The sequence below is a fragment of the Hemibagrus wyckioides genome, linkage group LG11, assembly GCF_019097595.1.
Source record: "Hemibagrus wyckioides isolate EC202008001 linkage group LG11, SWU_Hwy_1.0, whole genome shotgun sequence".
In the NCBI taxonomy this organism is placed as follows: Eukaryota; Metazoa; Chordata; class Actinopteri; order Siluriformes; family Bagridae; genus Hemibagrus; species Hemibagrus wyckioides.
In genome coordinates this window covers 31641701-31661864 of record NC_080720.1, presented here as the reverse complement: position 1 = coordinate 31661864, position 20164 = coordinate 31641701, and the positions used below count along the sequence as shown (strand labels likewise).

Sequence of the window (20164 nt, the reverse complement as noted above, 5' to 3'; positions counted from 1 at the left end):
AACCTTTACTACATAAATACAACTTGCACATACTGACATACCTTATTTATTGATGTACATATTTACATATTTATCTGCATTTATCTTTCTACTATTTGCACTTCTGGTAGATGCTAAACGGCATTTCGTTGCTATGTACCTGTACTTTGCAATGACTATAAAGTTATCCATCCATCCATCCATCCATCCTTACTGAACATCCTTCCGCTTCACTCACTCTTCTGCATCCACTTTCTACCTCCAGTCCTCTCAGGGACTTTTTACTTACCCATGCCACTCCTGGCTTATCTAATACAGAGTTGCTGTGTAAATGTGGAAAAGGTTCAAATGGGTGAATAGTAAAAAATATACAAGGCACTGTAATTCTACATACAGATTTCGATCATTAAAATTCGCTACACAAATAAAATAAAAGAAAATCCGACTGAAGAAAGATTTCACTGCACAAGGTTTTGAATGCACAAATTATTGACCACCGTCTTATAATGAATTTACAGCTGTACAAATTTACATTATTACAACTCAGGTCTATAAAAAGGGGAAAACAAATGATGCAGAGATGTATGTGAATAGCTCATAAGTTAGTTCACACCTGGTAAAATGATTTGACATGTTCATGCATCAGCTGCATTTCCCAGATAGTTTTCTAATGTAAGCACAAAGGTAACTTTCCTTTACACATATCTGTACATGACCGACAAAAAAAAAACAAAAAAAACAAACATTTCCTATGGCAATGATTTTCTGCGAGTCCATTCTAAGGAAATCACTACGATATTTTACGATGTACTCGAGCACCAGTTCCCTCTCTAACCACAAACCCTCCTTGGAGTTCTTAATACACTGTACATACACTGTGGCACAAAATAAAACACGTGTATGGAGAGAAAACAACAACAAAAAAATGCTAAAAAGACATCCTTTGGATTTGACAAGAAGCTAAAGTGCATTCTCATGTGTGCAAACTTTAGTGAGAAGAAAGAACATGCAGGTCGCAGTGTCCACGGTTTTGTTTTGTTTTGGAGTCATGCTTTGAGGAATCATTTTTAAAACCTCCACCTGGCTGTAAAGATTTCCTCTGGATCATCGAACGGAAAGTTAAGGTTTTAAAAGCAATAATCGTAGTCCTCAATGTGTGTCTCCATTTGTGTAATTTAAAGACCTTTAAATAACAACAAAAATTCATACTTTTCCCCCTTTTCACCTTCCTAAAATAATCTCTTCATAACTGCAATAGACATAAAAATAAACTCTACACTAAACCTCAGGTCCTGGTAATTAATCACAAGTGATTCAGAATGTCGTAATTCATCTAAGAACAATAACGATGATGATTATGATAATGATGATGATATTAATCCACTGATTTCATGGTGAAGTCATTTGCACATCATATTTTATAGAGACGAACACCTCAGTGCTGTCAGAGGATGAATAAATATGTTTTCTTTTTCCTCCCATCTGTTAGGATGAAGGTCGGAGAATTTCTTCATTATGTCACCTGTACAAAAAAAAAATTAATCATTAAAATACTCAAGCATTAGGAATCCATGCTGAAACATCTGGACAGATGTAGTGCACTGTTTACCTTATGGACATGTGGTGGCAGCTCATCTTCAGAGCCCTCCTCCACTACAGGCTCCTCCTCCCAGCCTCCCATTGGCATCCGGGCTGTGCGCTGAACCCGGGCGCCTCCACCAGAGACAAATATTCACAGTTACATCCCATAATACTTCTCACACCATGCTAGAAGTGAATTCATTTTCCTATAACAGCGACTCCTGAACGTTTTATTTATCTTACACCACAACGATTACAACTATTTGATCACATCTTAATCTAATTATAGTTAGATTTAACACTGCAGGAGACGCTTCTTGTTATCGCTTATTACAGGTGTTATAAGTCGTTACGTCACCAGGCTATTTAAAAAGCAGCTTGTTACAGTCAAATCCTGTCACTAAACTTAAACTGCTTTAACACTGACACTGGAGACTCCTTCCATAAAACATGAAACAAACATTACTTTACAGAAAGCTTCACTGCATCAGCGATTACACCTTACTGTGGAGGAGCTGTCGCTATGGAAACGGCTGTGATGTGACTGTGAGCTGTCTTACCTGTAGTTCCCCCGTACTGACTGACGCTGCTCTGGACTGTGGCCCCCTGCTGGTTGGCAGTGGTGTTGCAGGGGAAAGTGTTGGAGCGGGGCATGGCGTTGTGCCCGGGCTCCGTGTAATCGTGGACGCTCTCGCTGCTCTCATCGCTCTCCTGCCTGTGCCAGGTGTGGCGTGAGATCTCGACACGGGACTGCTGTTTGTGCATCTGTCGATGAGAGATGACCAGGGAGTGAGTTAAGAAGTGTATTATATTGAGATATAATAATGAGTATTGAATGTGTACTAATAAAGCTTTACCTCGTGCATGTAGAGGGCATGAATACTCATCTCTGTGGAGGCGTATTCTGATAGGACCATGCTGGTCAGCTGACCTTCCCAAGCACTGCTACCGGAACTGACAGTGCGAGCATCGGTCCTGAGAGAGAGACAGACGGAAGAATAGAGTCAGCTAGATTATACCAACTTCTTTGCCGTTACAAGTGATAAGGAATTATTATTACTGATTACATTTAACAGGAGAGATTATTATGATTAAGAAATAATTTGCCATCATAGCAGGGCTGTTTTCCCAAACCCTGATTTATTTTTTTATTTATTTTACCCTGTGCTGTTTAATGCTTGATCCTGATTGCTCAGAAGGAGCTCTAATATGTTATCGTTTCCATAGCAACTGTAATTGCTGGTGATCAGGTGAAGTTTTCTATTAGAAGATGTTTGTTTATCATTTATAGATAAACCATCCACTATTCCTGGAACTGGTTTAAGGATCCAGCATGACCCTGATGAGGATGAAGTGGTTACTGAAAATGAGTGAGTGTGTGAGGGAGTGAGAGTACTGAGGAATGAAAAAGAAAAACACGTACCCGGATCCTGCCATGGCTCTGCCTGCTGCCACAGCAGGGTGGTCCAGTCGGGGCGGCCTGGTGGATGGATAGCTGGCCCTCAGGTGCAGGCTGGTGCTGAGGGGGGAGAGGGAGCGCAGGGCGGACGCACCCTCGCTCACTCCCATCGACAAGTGATTGATGATGGAGCCGTCTCGACCCAGGTGCAGTGAGGCCAAGGATGGTGGTCCGGCCAGGAGGTTAGCGATGAGGCTTCGAGGCTTTGAGGATCGAGAGCACACAGGTTAGCGCACAGGTAGTAAAATATGAAGTGACGTAGTACATGAGTAGGAGGCTGTATAGCATGATAAAGAAACAACACTGGTTCCTGCAGGTCATTACGCTCTAGATTGGACACTAGAGGATGTTTTTAAGCAATAAACATCAATAATAAAAATAACTGCCAATGAATTTCACTAACAATTAATTCGTATCACACCCACACACAGACACACACCTCAGACTCGGACTGCAGTGAGTGAGCAGAAGTGAGGTTCTCGGCGGCGTTCCCCTGCTGCCCCCCAGTGGCCTCGCGGTGCACTTTCTCCTTCAGCTGGCTGATAAAATGCGTGCTCTCTCGTGGAGGCTGCCACTGAGGATTAGTGATGGCGAAGTGCATGAGGGACAGCTCGGTCTTCCCGTCCTCTGCCTGCTGGTAGATCGAGGCCTCCGTCTTTCCCGCAGACATCCACTGCAAATTATCCAGTCAGAGACAGACGTGACAGTTCTACAACAAGGTCTCAACATCATCTAAAACTAGTAATAAATATGTTATTTTAACATGTTCTGTTATCCAACAAAGAAAAAGAATTGTCGATATGCTGAATTTTTCTGTTTCTGGACCCACCGCTGGAAAATGTTTACTACGAGATAGAGATTTAGTGCTACAAAGAATTTTCAGCTGTTTGAAACCAAACACTTATAATAAAACTTAAAGTGTCGGGTTAAACTTACAGCTGGATGTCCATGATGGCGGACGTCCATCTGAGCGAAAGAGCAGGTGTCTCCCACGCCCACCACCTCCACGGTAAAATTCCGGAAGAAATCGATGATCTCCAGAGATTTGCGGCGGAGGCATAAAATGAGGATGAACGGCGTGATGACGGGACTGAGCAGTTCCTCGAGGATGAACACCTGTCCCATGGGATGGGGGAAAAGAGGAGGAGGAAATGATGCAATGAATCATCTATGTTACATACAATCACACAAGTCTCCTCAGGAACATGGATGTGTTCGTATCTTACAGCTTTATACTGGAAAAGTTGTGCAAACTCGTCTCTGGTCTCGTAACGGTGGGCGTTGCCTTGCCAGTGGTCTGGCATGTAGTGGATGTGTGCTAGGATCACTTTGAGCAGCTGCTCCGGACAAAACACCATGTGCTTATCAGGAATAAACGACCTGCAGAGAAGTTGTGGTGATGTAAGACATGCTCACAAAAAAAAAAAACAAAAAAAACACATCAGACTATTTAAATACACACCTGCAGATTGTAATGCAAACCCCGAGGAGTGTGATGCTGCTGAGGACGTGCTCTACAGCCAGCACATCCTCGTCGTATATGGTCAGAGCGATGAGTACGGCTAATATGGACCCGGCGAAGAAGGCGACGTTCTTGGCCACCACTGTGAGCAGCGGAGACATGAAACAGTTCATGTACTTGGACGACGCCTTGTAGCCTTTGCTGAGGCGAGACATGAGCTCGTGGTCGAGCTCGTTGAAGTGGCGCAGGTAGCAGCGGCCATACAGGGACCAGCAGCGAGCGCCGAGGCTGCCAGGCTCGCGTTTAATGACCTCTGTGTAGCTGAAGAACGCGTACAGGATCTGCCAGATCAGAATGACGGGACACAGGAGCAGGTTGGCGATACCGATCCACAAGATCCTTGAGCTCAGGCGGTCGGCCAAGTCCAGCCGGTTTCCTCCACGCTTGTATTCGGACTTCAGACTCCACTCGTTTTCGAAGAGAGAGCCGGGACCCCAGAAGAAGATCAGCTCGAAGTTGTACTTGAGGCCACGCGTGTAGAAGACAGAATCTCCCAGCAGGGGTAAACGGAAACGGATGGGCAGCAGAGACTTGTTCACCATCGCCACCATGTAGTTCTTAAAGCGCAGGATGCGGTGGTAGATGTCCAGCTCGGTCAGTTCCCGTTTGTGGATGCAGATCTGATGCTCTTTTTGGATCTCGATGATTCGCGCCTGCACCTCTTGCCAGGTGAAATAAGGAAGGTCCGCCTGTCAATCAAAAAACAGTACTGAAGGTGAATTTCTTCACTTAACACACCGATTATTTTACATAATCAAGTTCCTACTCCGGCGTCTTTCATCCCTTTTGTGTCTTCATCTTCCTGAAATTTTCACCTCCCTTTGGATTCACCCTGAATCACATGAATTTGATTTTGTTTGTTTGTTTTTTGGTTGTGTAGATGAGAATGTAAGCTTTTCCTCTCGTATTGACCGTCAGTTTGTGTGCTTGATGATATCACCCTTTAACTCACCATGGACATTTTCAGAGCATTGATGTAGAACGAGCGGATCTCCCAGTAGCAGCAGACGTTGTATATAAATTTGACCAGGCGATGGAGCCAGAACACGCCAGATATCACCAGGATGAAAATAACCAAGACGTTATCACGGATCCTAAACAGCAGAAACAAGAAAAGGTTTTATTTTTTTTTTTTACAGATCTTACATAAACACAAAGCTTACTTGACCTATGAATGACACTGAGTCAGAAGTCTTACCGAGCATGACACACATCCACAGGAAGAAACGCGTCGGGAAGAGTCACCTTGGACGATTCGGTATGATTGACGAACTTGTTGGCGAACAGGATGTCGTAGTCCACACAGTTGGCCAGAAAAACAGTGAACGTCACCACAAAGACCAGTTGTCTGAAATGGATTAGAAAGGGTTTATATGAACAGCTAGCTACGAGGTAAACATCTTTTTTTCTTCCAAAAAGGAAAAGGATGTGGTGAAACCTTACAGAATGTACTTTTGTGTGTTATGGTAAGCAGGTTGGCCTGATTATACTCACACGAGCTCAAAGATTTCCCCCAGAAGCATACATGTGAACCCATTCTTCTGATGAAGATTATAGACGTAAATAAAAAAAAGTTAAAGAAAACCTCTTTAAATCTCTCAGTGATGATTACTAAATACTTTTTATCCGTTTATAGTTATGTTCAATGTCTACGAACAGCAGCAGCTTTAAACAGTCATTAACTCACCAGTGTCACAAGTTGATATGACAAAAAAACAAAACAAAACGCAGCTTTTTGTTACGGAGAAGATCACGCAGCATGCATTCATAGACGGTTGCACAGCTCTGACACTGGAGACTCCTTACTCTATATGAAACTTGACATATCAACAATGACACAGGTTTCTTTGCTAAACAAACAGCACATTTTTATATCTGCTACAATGTGAAATATGTGTGTGGAATATGAGTGAATTAGCAGTTAGCAGATCAGAAAGGATATTCTTTGAAAGAAGAGGTCCAAGTTTTCGATATGATGCCAGTGAGCTGAAAATAAAAAGGAGTAAAAATAAACAACGTTAAAGCATTTATTACGAAATTTCTGCTCTCATCAACCTTACATGCTATTGTTAATGTAAATATTTAACAAAAATTATAAAATTATTACGGATAGATCACGATCAATGTTGGTTCTAAACTCTTTTCTTACATTTCGAGCCCTCTGGTACGTGAACCAACAGATTCTCCTCTCCAGGAGGAGAGTCGCTGTAGGACGCCTCCAGACGCTGGTACTCTGTATCGAAGTGGGCCATGCTTTCGTCTGCCGCTACACACACCGCTCACACACCATCCCACCTATGGACTGGACACAAGGGAATGAAGGGCTTGGTGATTTAGGTCAGGAATCTGGTAGAAAAACTAGAACAGCAGAACTAGACCTGAGGAAAAAATAGAAATATTCCATGTGTCAATGTGTATAAGTGTGTATGAGAGTCAGCTCCCTTTCCAAGAGTGCAAACCTGGTCCCTCATCTGTCAATCTCATCTGTCCATAATGAGTAATCATGGGGAAAAGAGCAGATTTCCTCTGAGTGTTCTGATAACCTGGAGACTGTCCAGATTTCAGGCCAGGTTGGTATCTGTCATATGTGCCATGTGCATTTTAATATAGAGATGGTCTCCTCATCTCATCTGGGAAAGATATCCACCAGATTCTGGAATGTGGATGTGGGGATTTGTCTTCATCCAGTCACCAAGCATTAATGAGATCAGGCACTGATAATAAGGTGCATTCGGAGATCCACATGTTCAGTGGGGTTGAGTCAGAGTCAATCAAGTTGGCAAACCATGTCTTCATTGAAAAGGCTTGGGCCTCTTAGTTCCAGTGAAACTTGTAAATCTATAACAGCTTCAACTCTTCTGGGAAGGCTTTCCACAAGGTTTAGGAGTGTGTTTATGGGAATTTTTGACCATTCCTCTAGAAGCGCTGTGAGGTCAGGCACTGATGTAGGACGAGAAGGCCTGGCTCGCAGTCTCCGCTCTAATTCATCCCAAAGGTGTTTTATTAAGGTTGAGGTGCAGGCCAGTCTAGGTACTGACTGTAACTTTGTGACTTTGTAGAAAGCTGGTGACTTCTGTGCACCGTGTGCCTCAGCATGCCCTGACTCCACTCTGTGATTTTACCTGACCTATCTGAGTTGCTGATGTTCCCAATTGCTTCCATTTTGTTATAATACCACTAACAGTTTAGTGTGGAATATTTAGCAGTGAGGAAATTTCACGAATGGACGTATTGCACAGGTGGCAACCTATCACAGTACAATTCACTGAGCTCCTGAGAGCGACCCATTCTTTCACGAATGTTTGTAGAAGCCGTCTGCACCTGTGGCCATGGAAGTGATTGGAACACCTAAATGCAATAATTTGGAGGTGTGTCCTAAAGCTTTGTGCAATATGGTGTATGTCATGGTCAGGTGTCCATATACCTTTGCTGTTACATAGATGGAAATTGGCGGAAAATATGACCGAATTAGAGGGAGGGAAATGGAGTTAACATCCCAAAAAAAAGTAAAGAAACAGGAAGTCCCATTTGTACCAAGTCTTGATGGAGCTCTCTCTCATGCAGTGAACTAAGAAATCACGTGGTGTTGGAGCAGGAAGGAGCCAAATACCATGAGTGTGTCTAATAAGAAAAAAAGGCTGGACATTAGAATTATCCGTGCTCACTTATATATGTGTGTGTGTGTGTGTGTGTGTATGTGTGCGTGTGTTTACAGGAATTTCAGGAGCTCTCCTTGCGAAACACCAGAATCCAACATGATGCAATCACCCATAATGCTGACAAAACAGTAATGATATTTCACTGAAGAATAAATGATAAACCCAGAATAAATGTTTAGAATGAGGTGATTTTACCTAATAATGCTGCTACATGGACGACACCTGCATTAATTCCCACATCTTCTTCTTCTTCAGCCTTTAGTAACTCGGCGGCTTGTTCTGGTGACAAAAATGAACAAATTAAAAACCGCATTCAGGCTTTAAAAGTACATGAAATCATCATTTATTTCTGATATTTCTGAATTCATGACGCCACTGTTTACACCGTCCGCCCCACTGACACACTCTAACGCTATGCTAAGCTAATAAACACCGGACAGGCCTGCTCAGTCACACAGCAGCAGCGACGGATAAAAGTATAGCAAAACAGCGCCGGGTTTTTTTTCCACATTACTCACCCTCTTTACCAGAAAGTGACTCGGAATCGGTTCTTTGGTTCTCGCGCTGCTTCTCGAATATTTTTACTTTCTGTTTTTTTCCTTCGCGTTATATTTTGGTTTCAGTTCTGACAGCGCGATAAGAAACGTATCTCGCCCACTCCCTGAGATCTGACCAATCATGTAAGAGGTCCTGGAGAATGAAGCGAGGAGAACCAATGAAATTCCGAGGGGGCGGGGTTTACCTGCTGCAATGCAAAAACAACGGAAATGATTTTGTTTTTTAAGCGATGCTCAGTGTTTTGGCTTTATTTATTTATTTATTTATTTATTTTCACACATAAAATATTCATAGATATCCATATATATGCTGCAAGGCAAAAACAACAAAAAATATTTTGTTTTATTAAGCGATCCTCATGTATGTATTTATTTATTTATTTTCACACATAAAATATCCTTATATATGAATATATATTGCAGCACACACACACACACACACACACACACACACACATATATATATATATATATATATATATATATATATATACATATATGCTGCAAGGCAAAAGGCAAAAACAATGGAAATTATTTTGTTTTTGTTTTTTTAAGCGATGCTCAGTGTTTTGGCTTCATGTTTTTATTTATTTATTTATTTATTTATTTATTTATTTATTTATTTATTTATTTTCACACATAAAATATCCATATATACCCTGAAACATCAACCTAAGTTTACACTAATACTAATAATACATTATTATACTAATATTAATGTAATAACACTATTGATAATATAATATATTATTGATATTGATATTAAATATACTGATATTCTAATAAACTAATATTGATTAAATCCTATAGTTTAATAAATAATCTAATAGCTTTGAATAAATCCTATTAATTGATTACAGCTCCGATTTTTCTATATGCGATATGTTGTTTAATTTCCTGTTTAAGGATGTCCATATTGATTTTGATAAATAAAAAACATTTTAATGCTATTCTAATTACATACATATTGCATTGTTAATACAAGAGATTTAATAAATAAATATTTTTAAAAAAAGGTGATTTTGAGATATGGTGTATATATATTCCATACTTAAACACAAACGCATGGGATGGTCAGGTGTCCACATACTTTTGACTATGTTGTTGTGTAGGTGGAAATTGGTAAATATGACCAAATTGGGTGGAAAAATGGAAGAAAAACCTTCCAAAGAGAGAGAAGACTCAGAATCAGTGCCATTTGGGACAGCTCTTGCTGAAGCTTTTGCTCATGCTATAAACTCCTGCATTAAGAAGAATGCAGGAACGTCTGAACTTTCAAGTTCCTCTTAGCCGTTCATTGTTATCTGATCCACTCGGATAGAGGTTTGTAATCTGATTTTGTACTGACATTGCAGTAACTCCACCACGTTCACTCGTCTGCTTTATTTCTACAGACGTGCCGTGATCTTGTGGAAGATATTGTCGTTCTATCGTGAGGCAAATTCCCAGTTTATATAATAAGGATGAAGTGCATTGCTCAAGAACTTTGGTTTTTTTAAAGGATTGTGTTTAGTTGCATATTCATGATGTACAATAGAGATACTGTGATGACAGATGGCCTTTGATGAGAACTTGTCCCTCGAGGCTTCATTAATATTATGAGAAAAAAGAACGAAGGTTAAAACTTGTCTTGTGTTTGTCCTGAAATTCAGCACACATTTTTCTAATACGGTCAAGAAATATTGGTATCCTTCACTCCTCACTGCTGCGGTGGTATCCTTAAACATTACAGTGTAGATTATATACTTTAATTTTCATGTGTTTCAGCTGGATATGTGCATATAATCTACCTTTAAAATGATTTAAAGTAGATAACTGGAATGTAATGTCAATTTATAATAAATCAATCAACAGAAGTGAAAGAAAACAAAAGTGATGTCTAGTACATAAGAAACCTCCTGTCTCATTTACTGGTCTGTAAAACTCACCCATTTAATCCAATGCCATCTGCTAGAATAGGATTAAGATTATATTAATCATTAAACATGCTATTGGAGCAAAGTGCACTAATTATATTTCTAATGCAAAAAAAACAGTTCATTTTTTAAAAGTCTATGCGTGTTTCATTTAACATGTATCCCTTATACACCGATCAGGCATAACATTATGACCAACTGCCTAATATTGTGTTGGTCCCCCTTTCGCCACCAAAACAGCCCTGACCCATCCTGCGCTGTGTATTCTGATACCTTTCTATCAGAACCAGCATTAACTTCTTCAGCAATCTGAGCAACAGTAGCTCGTCTGTTGAATCAGATCACACGGACCAGCCTTCGCTCCTCACGTGCATCAGTGATCCTTGGCCGCCCATGACCCTGTCGCCGGTTCACCACTGTTCCTTCCTTGGACCACTTTTGATAGATATTGACCACTGCAGACCGGGAACACCCCACAAGAGCTACAGTTTTGGAGATGCTAAATTGAATTTTTAAATTTTACGCTTGTCCATTTTTCCTGCTTCTAACATCAACTTTGAGGACAAAATGTTGACTTGCTGCCTAATATATCCCACTCACTTACAGGTGCCATGATGAGGAGATCAGCATTTTTTATTCCTTAACTCACAGATGCCGATGATTGGTTAGTGTTGCAGTGATTGACAGGGGTGAGAGAGTGTATGTCCCTCCCAGAGAGCACGGCCACTTTTGCTCCATCACAATCTGATTGATGACACAGTGAATGTTGCGTCACTCTGGAGACTCCAAAATGCACCAAAAATAGTGTTGTTCATCATGAGCTGGACAGTGACACTGTTTCTTTATATTATCAGTAAACAGAGCTCTGAGATTCAATAAACTTGCACATGCTCAGATCAGAGATTCCTGCAATTCTTAAACGACTTATTACAGCAAAACAACCCAAGCCTTGCTACTGGGACTTCACTCAGCTGTGTGTTGCAGCAGGTTGCACTCAGTCTGATTGTATTAAAGCGATCTGATTGGCTGAACTGTCCCATCACATTATTACAGAGTTCTAATATGTGTCAATTTGTCCTGTTGTGACGGACTCAAAGGACTTCTCTCAGGGAAAGTGGAGACCCCCATTTCGGGCTCCAGGAACCAGTGGTGAGGTCATTCCTCTGGGGAGATTTGATTTGATTGGGCTAGCTACTGGAAACCACACGCACACACACACACACACACACACACACCCATACACACACTCACAGATATTCTTCTGTCTCTAAGGACATTACTCCTCCTTACAAACCCATTAGCTACTATCTCTTACAAGGCTAGTAAAGAGGATGTAAATTTGGTCAATTTGTGTGTGTGTGTGTGTGTGTGTGCACATGCGTGCGTGCACGCATGCATATGTCTGCATGTATGTGTGTGCGTGTGTGAGTGAAAGAGAAAGAGAGAGAGAGAGAGAGAGAGAGAGAGAGAGAGAGAGAAAGAGATGCATGAGACTCCACCACCATCCATAAAAGTGTTGTTGCCATGGGAACGTCAGGAAACAGCCATCTTGGTTTTCCAGACATGTTAAGAAGGTCTCGTGGCTGGCATGAATTAATTTCCTGTTGCTTTCCTGAGTGGTGAATAAATCAAAGTCTGTGTGTGTGTGTGTGTGTGTGTGTGTATGTGTGTGTGTATGTGTGTGTGTGTGTGTGTGAGGCTGTTTAGGAGATTGCCACAGCTTCTATGTAATGTATAGCTTTAGACATGGACAGACGATAAAGGTCAATACACACATATACAGGTCAACTCTTCATTACTGTATTTCCACAGCAGTCGATGTGCGGTTTTGTTTTGCTTCAGTAGATGAAACCAGATGATGAGATGAAACATCGATATACAGAGAGTGTTGCTCTCACGCATATTGAAGGAGCAGTTAGTAAGTTTTAACGGTTAACAAGACACCCTATTCCTTCCAGTCCAAAGCTACATTTTAAAGAAAAAGGGGCGGACCTGAGCGGCCCTTCTCTTAATGTGGGCGGAGCTTAATTCCAGACCAGAAAAATGTCTAGCGGTGGTGTGCAAATGTAATTACAATCAATTTAATTAAGCACAATACATACACTGTATTGTGGGTGTAACTCATTTCAACTGACACACTGACATATGTCAATCAAATCTAATTAGCCACACCCCCAGTTCATCCTGCATTACAACGTCAACTCACAACTTTTAAAAAAAATGTTATTTTTGTCTTAATTTCAATTCAATTTTATTTGTATAGCATTTTTAACAATGGACGTCGTCTCAAAACAACTTTACAAAATGACAAAGTACAGTGACACAGACAAACATAGAGCTAAACATGTGCAAGAAATAAACTAGACATACAACAGAAGTGCACAGGATGACGAGACAAGACAGTGCAGACAAACAACATGTAGACCTACTTTGTGCAAAAGAACAGTGTATAAAGTGAGTGCAAATACTAAAGTGACACATGTAAACAGATTTGTATTTATCCCTAGTGAGCAAGCCTGAGGTGAATGTGGCTGAAGTCATTATAAGCACAAATTATAAATTATAAATCATTATAAACACCAGAGTGTGATTATAAATCATTTTAAACCCCAGAGAGTGTGATTACAAATCATTATAAACACTGAAAGAGTGATTATAAATCATTATAAGCACCAGAGAGTGATTATAAATCATTATAAACACCATAATGTGATTATAAATCATTATAAACATCGAAAGTGTGATTATAAATCATTATAAACACCAGAGAGTGTGATTGTAAATCATTATAAACACTGGATAGTGTTATTATAAATCACTACAAACACTGAGAGTGTGGTTGTAAATGATTATAAACACCAGATAGTGTGATTATAAATGATTATAAACACCAGAGTGTGATTATAAATGATTATAAACACTGAGAGTGTGATTATAAATTGTTATAAACACCAGAATGTGATTATAAGTTAGTATCACATACAGATATAGAAACTAAAGCACAGATATAGAGCTAAACTCTGACACCATTCTGTGTATGCTCTGTCGGATATTTCCTCTCTGACCCTCTACAAGAATCTTTCCTCAGACGATGGCCGATCACTCACGGCGTCCACGTGCTCTTAAGAGCATTGTGCTGTCAGTCTGAGCACCATCATGTCTTCACCTCAGGACATGTCGTAGTACTTAACTGTGGGATAAAAGGTTCGCCGCTGTCTCGCTTTAACAAAGGAGTATTGATTGAACAGAGTTCAATACTGAGGACACGACCTGGTCAAATACTCTATACACTAAAACTGGACACTGTATTTAGCACTAAAGATCAAGTGACTTCAAAAGGATTTGTTCTGAGAGATTTTTCTGTGCTGGTGTTTAATATTTTTCAGAAAATAACTGTACGAGGTTGCCAGGTTTGTGGTTTTCCCTCTAAACAAGGCTTGATTTTCACAGAGAGTTGTTCAGTTACTGCACAAACAGCAGCATGGAATGGAGACTGGACTTTTATTAAAACAGAAAAAAAGTTTCTTGAAGGGTTATTTCTATAAAGGGTTATTTAAGGGTTCGTTGCTTAGCTGGCTAAAATTTAAAACCCTTTCTGACAGGGAAATCTTCCATCTCAGGGATCTACACAGAATCCTGAATCATTATAAACACTGAAAGTGTGATTATAAATCATTATAAATACCAGTGAGTGATTATAAATCATTATAAACATAGGAGAGTGTGATTATAAATCATTATAAACACCAGAGTGTGTGATTATAAATCATTATAAACACCAGAGAGTGTGATTATAAATCATTATAAACACCAGAGAGTGTGATGATAAATCATTATAAACACTAGAGAGTGTGATTATAAATCATTATAAACACCAGAGAGTGTGATGATAAATCATTATAAACACCAGAGAGTGTGATTATAAATCATTATAAACACCAGAGAGTGTGATGATAAATCATTATAAACACTAGAGAGTGTGATTATAAATCATTAAAAATGCTGGAAAGTGTGATAATAAATCATTATAAACACTAGAGAGTGTGATTATAAATCATTAAAAATGCTGGAAAGTGTGATTATAAATCATTATAAACAACAGAGAGTGTGATTATAAATCATTATAGACACCAGAGAGTGTAATTATAAATCATTATAAACACCAGAGAGTGTGATAATATTTTTCAGAAAATAACTGTACGAGGTTGCCAGGTTTGTGGTTTTCCTCCCCAAACAAGGCTTGATTTTCACAGAGTTGCTCAGTTACTGAAAAAACAACAGCATGGGATAAAGCATGGCAGACTTATTGTGAACTTTTATTAAAATAGAAAAAAGTTTCTTGAAGGGTTATTTCTCTAAAGGGTTATTTAAGGGTTCGTTGCTTAGCTTGCTAAAATTTAAAACCCTTTCTGACAGGGAAATCTTCCATCTCACAGAATCCTGCAGTGAGCAGCATGAACAATGCTCTTTAGTCCTGAAACACACACACACACACACACACACATTATCCTGAGGCGAGTTTCTTTCTGGTTCTTCTTTTTCCCAGCACTGATTGAAGGTTCAAATTTCTGCCTCCTTCGTTCCTTCACTCAGACTCTGACTGCAGATGTGTAATGTTTTCTAACTCTTTGAACTTGGTGACATCTTTAATATTTATTGCATGCTGGATGGCAGGTGATATTTATGATGTGTGATTTTTGTGTTACAGGTAATAGGTTTATGTCAGATCAAAGACAAAAATCTTTCTAAAAACTCACTAACCCAACACACACACACACACAAACACACACACATGCACACACACACACACACACACACACATAATCACTTGTTGCTCTTGCAGATAAAGCCACCTTTCTAATATGTATACAAATTTGATTAAGCAGTATAGCACTGTAGCACTGTTGAACTCTTAATTCTGATTGGCCAGAAAGTGTTGATGTGTTAATTTTCTATTACAGCAGCTCCAAATCACAGCTTTAATACTAGCAATCTCGTACTAATAGGTTATAATTTTTATAGTGTAACTTCTTACACTGGGTCTCGCATGACAGATGCTTAATCACTGATATGGTGGCGTTTCTGTGAGCTAAAGGAGTCTCCCGTGTCAGCGTTGGATCTCAGTCAGATGTAAGTCAGCTGTTCAGACCCAGGACAGATTCATTTATGATTGTATGCATACACCGATCAGCCATAACATTGTGAGCAGTGACCGGTGAAGTGAATAAGAGTGATGATCTCCTCATCATGGCACCTGTTAGTGGGTGGGATATATTAGGCAGCAAGTCAACATTTTGTCCTCAAAGTTGATGTGTCTAGACCACTGGATCAGAGCATCTCCAAAACTGCAGCTCTTGTGGGGTGTTCCCGGTCTGCAATGGTCAGTGTCTATCAAAAGTGCTCCAAGAACACACGGGACAGTGGTGAAGCAGCGACAGGGTCATGGGCAGCCAAGGCACATTGATGCACGTGGCCCGTGTGATCTGATCTAACAGACGAGCTACTGTTGCTCAAATTGCTGAAGAAGTTAATGCTGGTTCTGATAGAAAGGTGCCAGAATACACAGTGCAGGATGGGTCAGGGCTGTTTTGGCAGCACCAATACAATATTAGGCCATAATGTTATGCCGGGTCGGTGTATATAATCTCTTCATGTAATTTTGTGATTATTTACTTCATAAAACTGGGTGGAGGTCAAAATCTCAGACATTCTGAGCCTGTCTGCTTCAAGGCAAAATAATCATTAAAAGAAAAAAAAGAAAGCGCTTCAGGAATCTTTGGCTGCTTCCCTACATTCCGCCTGTGGGATTTATGGTTATTGCCATTGGCTGGTGGCTGTTGATGGACAGTAATCTGTTTACCCGTCACCCAATGAACACGAGAATCGATCCCGTCCTGGGAACAGACACAACAGTCTGATTTAAATCTCCAGAGTTGTCAGACAGTCACGTGGAGGACATGCGAGCTGACTGGCTTTATTATTTTCAGAGCTGAATTAAAGATAAAGAGCAAAACAGAACAAGGAAGATGAAACAGAAGGACTTGATGCGCTAAGACATTAAACCCTCAGGCCGGTCATCATCCTCCTGCTGAGGCCCAATCAATGATTCCCTGTGTGTGAGACTTTTAAATAAGCTGCACTGCGTCTGATCTCATTTTGTTCAGCTCATTTTACTGCTTTCACAAATGAGCTTTTGTTTGTTCGGGCTCTTCTGAAGCCGAGGTAATGAAGTGACTTGCATGAGCTGCATCATTTCCTGCTAATGGGATTGTTGAGGAGGTTTAACCTGTAACTGAAGTTTTTGAACAAAATGGTACTGCTTTATATAATGGTGCTTTAATTAGCTTTATTATCATTTTATTAGTATTACAGTCTTAATAAGCAAATGTTAAAAGTAAAGAACTAAACTGATGAAACATCTGAATAACCAAATGTTTATAATGTATATAAAAATCAATGCATGGCATAAACCTGGAGGAGTTCTTTCTTTCTTTCTTTCTTTCTTTCTTTCTTTTACTCTACTCTTAATGAACAAACACATTTCTCATTTCTTCTCCTGACTCGTTTGTGGATTTTTAAAGACCTTTCTAGAGGATTTCTGCCAGCAACTGCAGATTAAAACCAAAGCATCTGGTGACTAAATGAAAATTGAAGCTCTCTCATAGAGCCGTCACTTTGTGGCAACGTTAATAAAGCCAGGAGGAACATGTGACTCCCCAGACACACGTCAGAAACAAAAGCGGTCCATTGAGCTGAACGTGACAGAAGGGGCCAGGCTTCGTCTTAAAGTCTGGCTTGGCTTCAGTCATGTAACTCCAGCATGCAGGCCCAGCGGGAGGCTGGACATTATACGCCTAAGGAAACAAAGACCCTGTGGTTTATGAACAGCGCTGGTGTCGGTGTAGCTGCTGGAATCCTCCAGGGACGTGGGCTCATGGAGAAACTAATACACACCTGATCTTGTGACATCTATGTTTATTTAAACACATTTCACTCAGTATCTGACTCTATATTCAAGCATATAAATATATAAGACAAAAAAGACAATATCTTTCAAACATCCTTATGTATAGTATAGTAGCACAAAAGGATGAAGATGAAGAAGAGCCAGTTTATTTTATATCGAACACTTGAAACAACACATCTCTAAGTGGTTTATTTCCCTATGCCTTTTTATCAGTTCATAGTTACGTTTAATTTTGTAAATCATCTGTCAAAGGAAGTTAGTTAAAGAGTTAAAATGACAAGAAAACCCACACATCTTGTGATGTTTCACACAAACCACAACCCGTGTGCTGCTTTTAAGCAACAGGACAGTAACTGAGATACTACCATCTGACCAGAAAGGTATTTCCTGTAACCCAGAGGTGCTTTAGAGTCCACTGTAATGAGAGACGAGCTTTGATCCTTTCTTTCTCTTCTAAATGTCATCATTTTCTGTGTATTTGATCCCATAAAACTGTCCGGTCTGGGAATTAGCACACAAGCTAAAACTATAGCATGCGTTAAATTAGTACAATATGGTAGTAAAATATGATAGTTGGCTTTTTAACAGTTTACTTTTGACTTTTTGTAATTTACATTTGATTGTTGTAAGTTTTGTGTAAGCAGATTTTGATTTTGAACCCTCAATGAAAAGTGCCCTGTTATTTATATTATTTATATTTTGATTACAACATTCTTGTTTTTAGCCTATTTGCCGTTTTTAAGAAAAAATAAATGAAACAAGATAGAATGTCTAAATTGTTGTTGAAGAGTTTATCCTTTAGATATTTATAACATTTTCTAAACTTAGCATTTTACTAGTTTATGCTAATGCACGACATTTTAACGGTTAGTCTTCAGTGCAGCAGCGCTGCCATGGCAACCTGACCTACCCAAGGAGCTCGCGCGACACCAGCCCAGGCGCACGCGAAGAGGATGCTGCAATAGATCACAGACTCGCGCTGCGTGCACATAAACGCGCTGTCGTCCTACACAAACCTATAGATTTACACGCGTCTACGTTTTTAACATGACCACGATGAACATTAACGAAGGGGAAATGTTAGTCTAGCATGCATGTGCAGTCGGATGGACAGGTTTGGAGGGGGAGGCTGGCTTTGAGGTCCCGCCCCTCATTCATTCTGCCGAGGACACCGGAGGAGGACGGACCTCTGAGGGACCTCTGAGGGGAAAAGAGGAGAGGAAAGAGGAAAGGAAAGACCACCGTCCAATTTTTTTTATTGGTTATACAGCGTGAAGATCTCGAGTGATACGATCAAGGAAAAGGAGTGGACGTTCGCTTCGGGCCCGGTGCGCGCGCCGGCTATGCGGGAAGCATAAACCGGCGACCGCCGCCTGTCTCTCTCTCTCTCTCTCTCTCTCTCTCGCTGTCTCTATCGATCCTCTCTCCCTCTCTCCGTTTCACGAGCATCAGTGATTTATTGGGTGAGACCAGGATCAGGGGCCTGTCGCGCGCGTTAAAACATGGATGCGTTTTTTGCAGAGGTGAGCTTTTTTTCTTTTTTCTCCAATTAAAAATATGTAATGTAATGTAAAAATCTGTACCCAATGAGATGACAAAATCTGATTGTATGCATGCATGCATGCATGCAACACCTACAGTGCAGGGGTGTGTATATCCAGACTATAATGCAGATGGCATTATGATGAAGATGAAGATGATGATGATGATGATGCTGACACCTACTCCTAATAAAACACGATAGCATTTTTAACGAATAGGGAAGCACGTGCATGATGCACATTTTCATTTATTCATGATTAACAGGCCCATGCACGTGCCAGTTTGGATATCGATTCGGATCGAATGCATGCATTGTGTGTCTGTATCGTATGGTATACAGATGTGCATAGGTAAAAATGGCAAAAAGGCACTGAAACATCCGTCTGACGTTCGCTGTTCACACCCACACCCCGGATGTTTAAATAGGATAGACGGATGGATGGATGGATGGATGGACGGATAGATGGCTTTCTCACACAGGCCTGGTTTACCATTTCCATCCCACCCAGACACCGTGCTGAGATCTAACATTTCAGTCTGTTGTGTTGGACGACTAATAATATATATTTCCAGTGACATATTGGGAGATTAGAATTGCACAGTGTAGAGCCAGTGGTTGTGCTGAAGAGGAGGAGGAGGAGGAGGAGGATGGGGAGGCTGCTGTTGGGTCGGAAAGATGGGGTGGAAAGATGGAAGGATGGGTTTTTATTGCTTTTTTATTTATTGCAATGAAGAGTCATTTTATTTGTGATCAGAATGTTAGAGTTTTGGATGTGAGTCGTACATGGTTTGCAAAAAAAATAAAAATAAACAGAATTTCGCACTCAGGTGTGTACAGATGAATGTTTTAAAATTCCAAAAATGGAGTATGCATATCATACACATTTCTGAAAAATCTTATGATTTGGAATGAAAAACATGTCTTAACTATATTAATATAACAAAGCACAATGTGAAGGCGTTAAGGTTTTAAATAAGACTC

At 40.2% G+C, this 20164-nt stretch overlaps 2 protein-coding genes across 3 annotated transcripts in view; one reads left to right on the top strand and one right to left on the bottom strand.

The window, feature by feature from the left end:
• Positions 1-6: 6 nt before the first annotated feature.
• atg9a (ATG9 autophagy related 9 homolog A (S. cerevisiae)) lies at positions 7-8865 on the bottom strand. 2 transcript variants are annotated; one of them, XM_058403822.1, is made up of 16 exons: positions 8719-8865; positions 8396-8479; positions 6691-6843; positions 6484-6527; positions 6036-6100; positions 5740-5889; positions 5494-5635; positions 4482-5230; positions 4246-4399; positions 3956-4135; positions 3459-3692; positions 2984-3222; positions 2418-2535; positions 2121-2325; positions 1589-1692; positions 7-1501 (listed from the first exon to the last, which is right to left on the bottom strand). In XM_058403822.1, exons 3-16 carry the CDS (start codon positions 6791-6793, stop codon positions 1493-1495), a joined length of 2496 nt encoding a protein of 831 aa, XP_058259805.1. In that variant the 5' UTR covers positions 6794-6843; positions 8396-8479; positions 8719-8865; the 3' UTR covers positions 7-1492. The 2 variants fall into 2 exon arrangements, with proteins under 2 accessions (XP_058259805.1, XP_058259808.1); XM_058403825.1 differs by lacking the exons at positions 6484-6527; positions 6691-6843; positions 8396-8479; positions 8719-8865 and adding an exon at positions 6229-6456 and having other exon boundaries at positions 6036-6082.
• Positions 8866-18590: 9725 nt separating this feature from the next.
• The window catches only part of myo10l1 (myosin X, like 1), a 40263-nt gene continuing 38689 nt past the window's right edge, over positions 18591-20164 (top strand). Inside the window, exon 1 of the mRNA XM_058403374.1 lies at positions 18591-19163. Coding sequence (XP_058259357.1) covers positions 19143-19163 — 21 coding nt within the window. The 5' untranslated portion in view covers positions 18591-19142. The remainder of the gene's footprint in view (positions 19164-20164) is intronic.

Coding starts and splice junctions, on each gene's coding strand:
- atg9a (XM_058403822.1), bottom strand. CDS start 6,793: ATGGCCCACTTCGATACAGAGTACCAGCGTCTGGAGGCGTCCTACAGC. Junction 6,101..6,483: donor TGGACCTCTTCTTTCAAAGA/ATATCCTTTCTG, acceptor TTTTTTATTTAC/GTCTATAATCTTCATCAGAA. Junction 5,231..5,493: donor ATGCTCTGAAAATGTCCATG/GTGAGTTAAAGG, acceptor TTTGATTGACAG/GCGGACCTTCCTTATTTCAC.